At 44.3% G+C, this 1,326-nt stretch overlaps 1 protein-coding gene across 1 annotated transcript; it reads right to left on the bottom strand.

The window, feature by feature from the left end:
- Positions 1–309: 309 nt before the first annotated feature.
- On the bottom strand, positions 310–1,020 carry LOC109152003. Its single transcript, XM_019299590.1, has one exon. The coding sequence runs from the start codon at positions 1,018–1,020 to the stop codon at positions 310–312; it is 711 nt and encodes a 236-aa protein (XP_019155135.1).
- Positions 1,021–1,326: the final 306 nt, after the last annotated feature.

Below are 1,326 nucleotides of genomic sequence, written 5' to 3'. Positions count from 1 at the left end.
AATAAAATGGACCAGGACTATGTGGTCCAATGGTACCCGGGTTGGACTTCCATTTGGAAGATTGTGAGTTCGAGCCTCAGTGGAGGCGTTATTAGCTCTTTGTGTTTCAGTAGGTTGAGAAAGTATATGAACAGATACTACAATGTAATAGAGCTAGTAGCATTCAAAAAAAGAATTAATAAAATGGACAAACACTCCAAAGTCATTATTAATAACCAAATACAAAGGATAGAAACCTAGAATTAATAAAATTAGCCAAAATCCCAATGTATCTAATCATAACCAGTAATGTCTGTTTGGGCGCACTAATCACTTCAACGGACAGCTGCGGGCATTATGATGTGCATACTCGCCGCACACCCCGCACTTTCTGCTAGCCTTGCCACTCCTCTCAATAGCTAACTCGCGTTGGCTTTTAATTCGCTTGCCGGTCCCTTTGTTTTTTGCTTGAGCTGGCGGTTTGATAATTATGGACGTCGGCGGCTCCACACCGCACAAAGCTGCAATGGCAACACCGTTTCCTTTTGGGGGGTCAACGTCCATACCATCGCCCAGAAACTCGTCTCTTAATTCTTTTATTACCTGTAGCATTCGCGTTTGGCGCACTTTATTGCTTCCAACTATCACGGCACAATTGTGTATCTCAGTCCACAACTGACTAGGCACAGTTTCTAAAGGAGGGCAGTCAGAACATCGAGCACACCAGCTAGCTAGTCCTTCTTGCTTACACCATCGTGCTGCGATGTACCGCGATGGCAAGCTCACCATTTCGGCATCTTTGAACACAAGAAACATATGCCGGCAAACAAACCCCAATCTTTCAAACAACTTGCAGCTACATGTCGCAATAGTCAAAGACGGGGTATATTCAACAGTATGGACAACGTTGTACTCCCCTCTAATGTCGTAACGGATGCACTCACCATATGCATGGATCCCCACAACACTGCAATAAAAACATGCAGCTTCGATCTCTACCTGGAGCTCATAAAACACTGTTAAGGTAAATACCTGCGCCATGTGTCGCTCCAATGCTAAAGGAGTTTTGAAATCAGGCAAGGACCCTTCACTCTCAGCATTTAATTTACTTTGTCTGTGCCGTTGAGTTTCTAGGACGCTCTCAAATTGCACGTAGAACTCGACCAGACTACAATGTGGGCGTGTGTTTTTACCGGTACGCACTGTTCTCCGCTTCTGAACGCGAGGTGGTACGTAGAACACCGCTCATGGGTAAATCTAAAAAATATGAAGGAATCCAAAACCTCCGGTCTGTGTATAATTTAGTAAACCATCGGTGCCCGTTAAGTTGTACTTCTCCATTAATGA

Source organism: Ipomoea nil, unplaced genomic scaffold, assembly GCF_001879475.1.
Source record: "Ipomoea nil cultivar Tokyo-kokei standard unplaced genomic scaffold, Asagao_1.1 scaffold2353, whole genome shotgun sequence".
Lineage (NCBI taxonomy): Eukaryota > Viridiplantae > Streptophyta > Magnoliopsida > Solanales > Convolvulaceae > Ipomoea > Ipomoea nil.
This window is presented reverse-complemented; position numbering and strand designations above follow the sequence as displayed.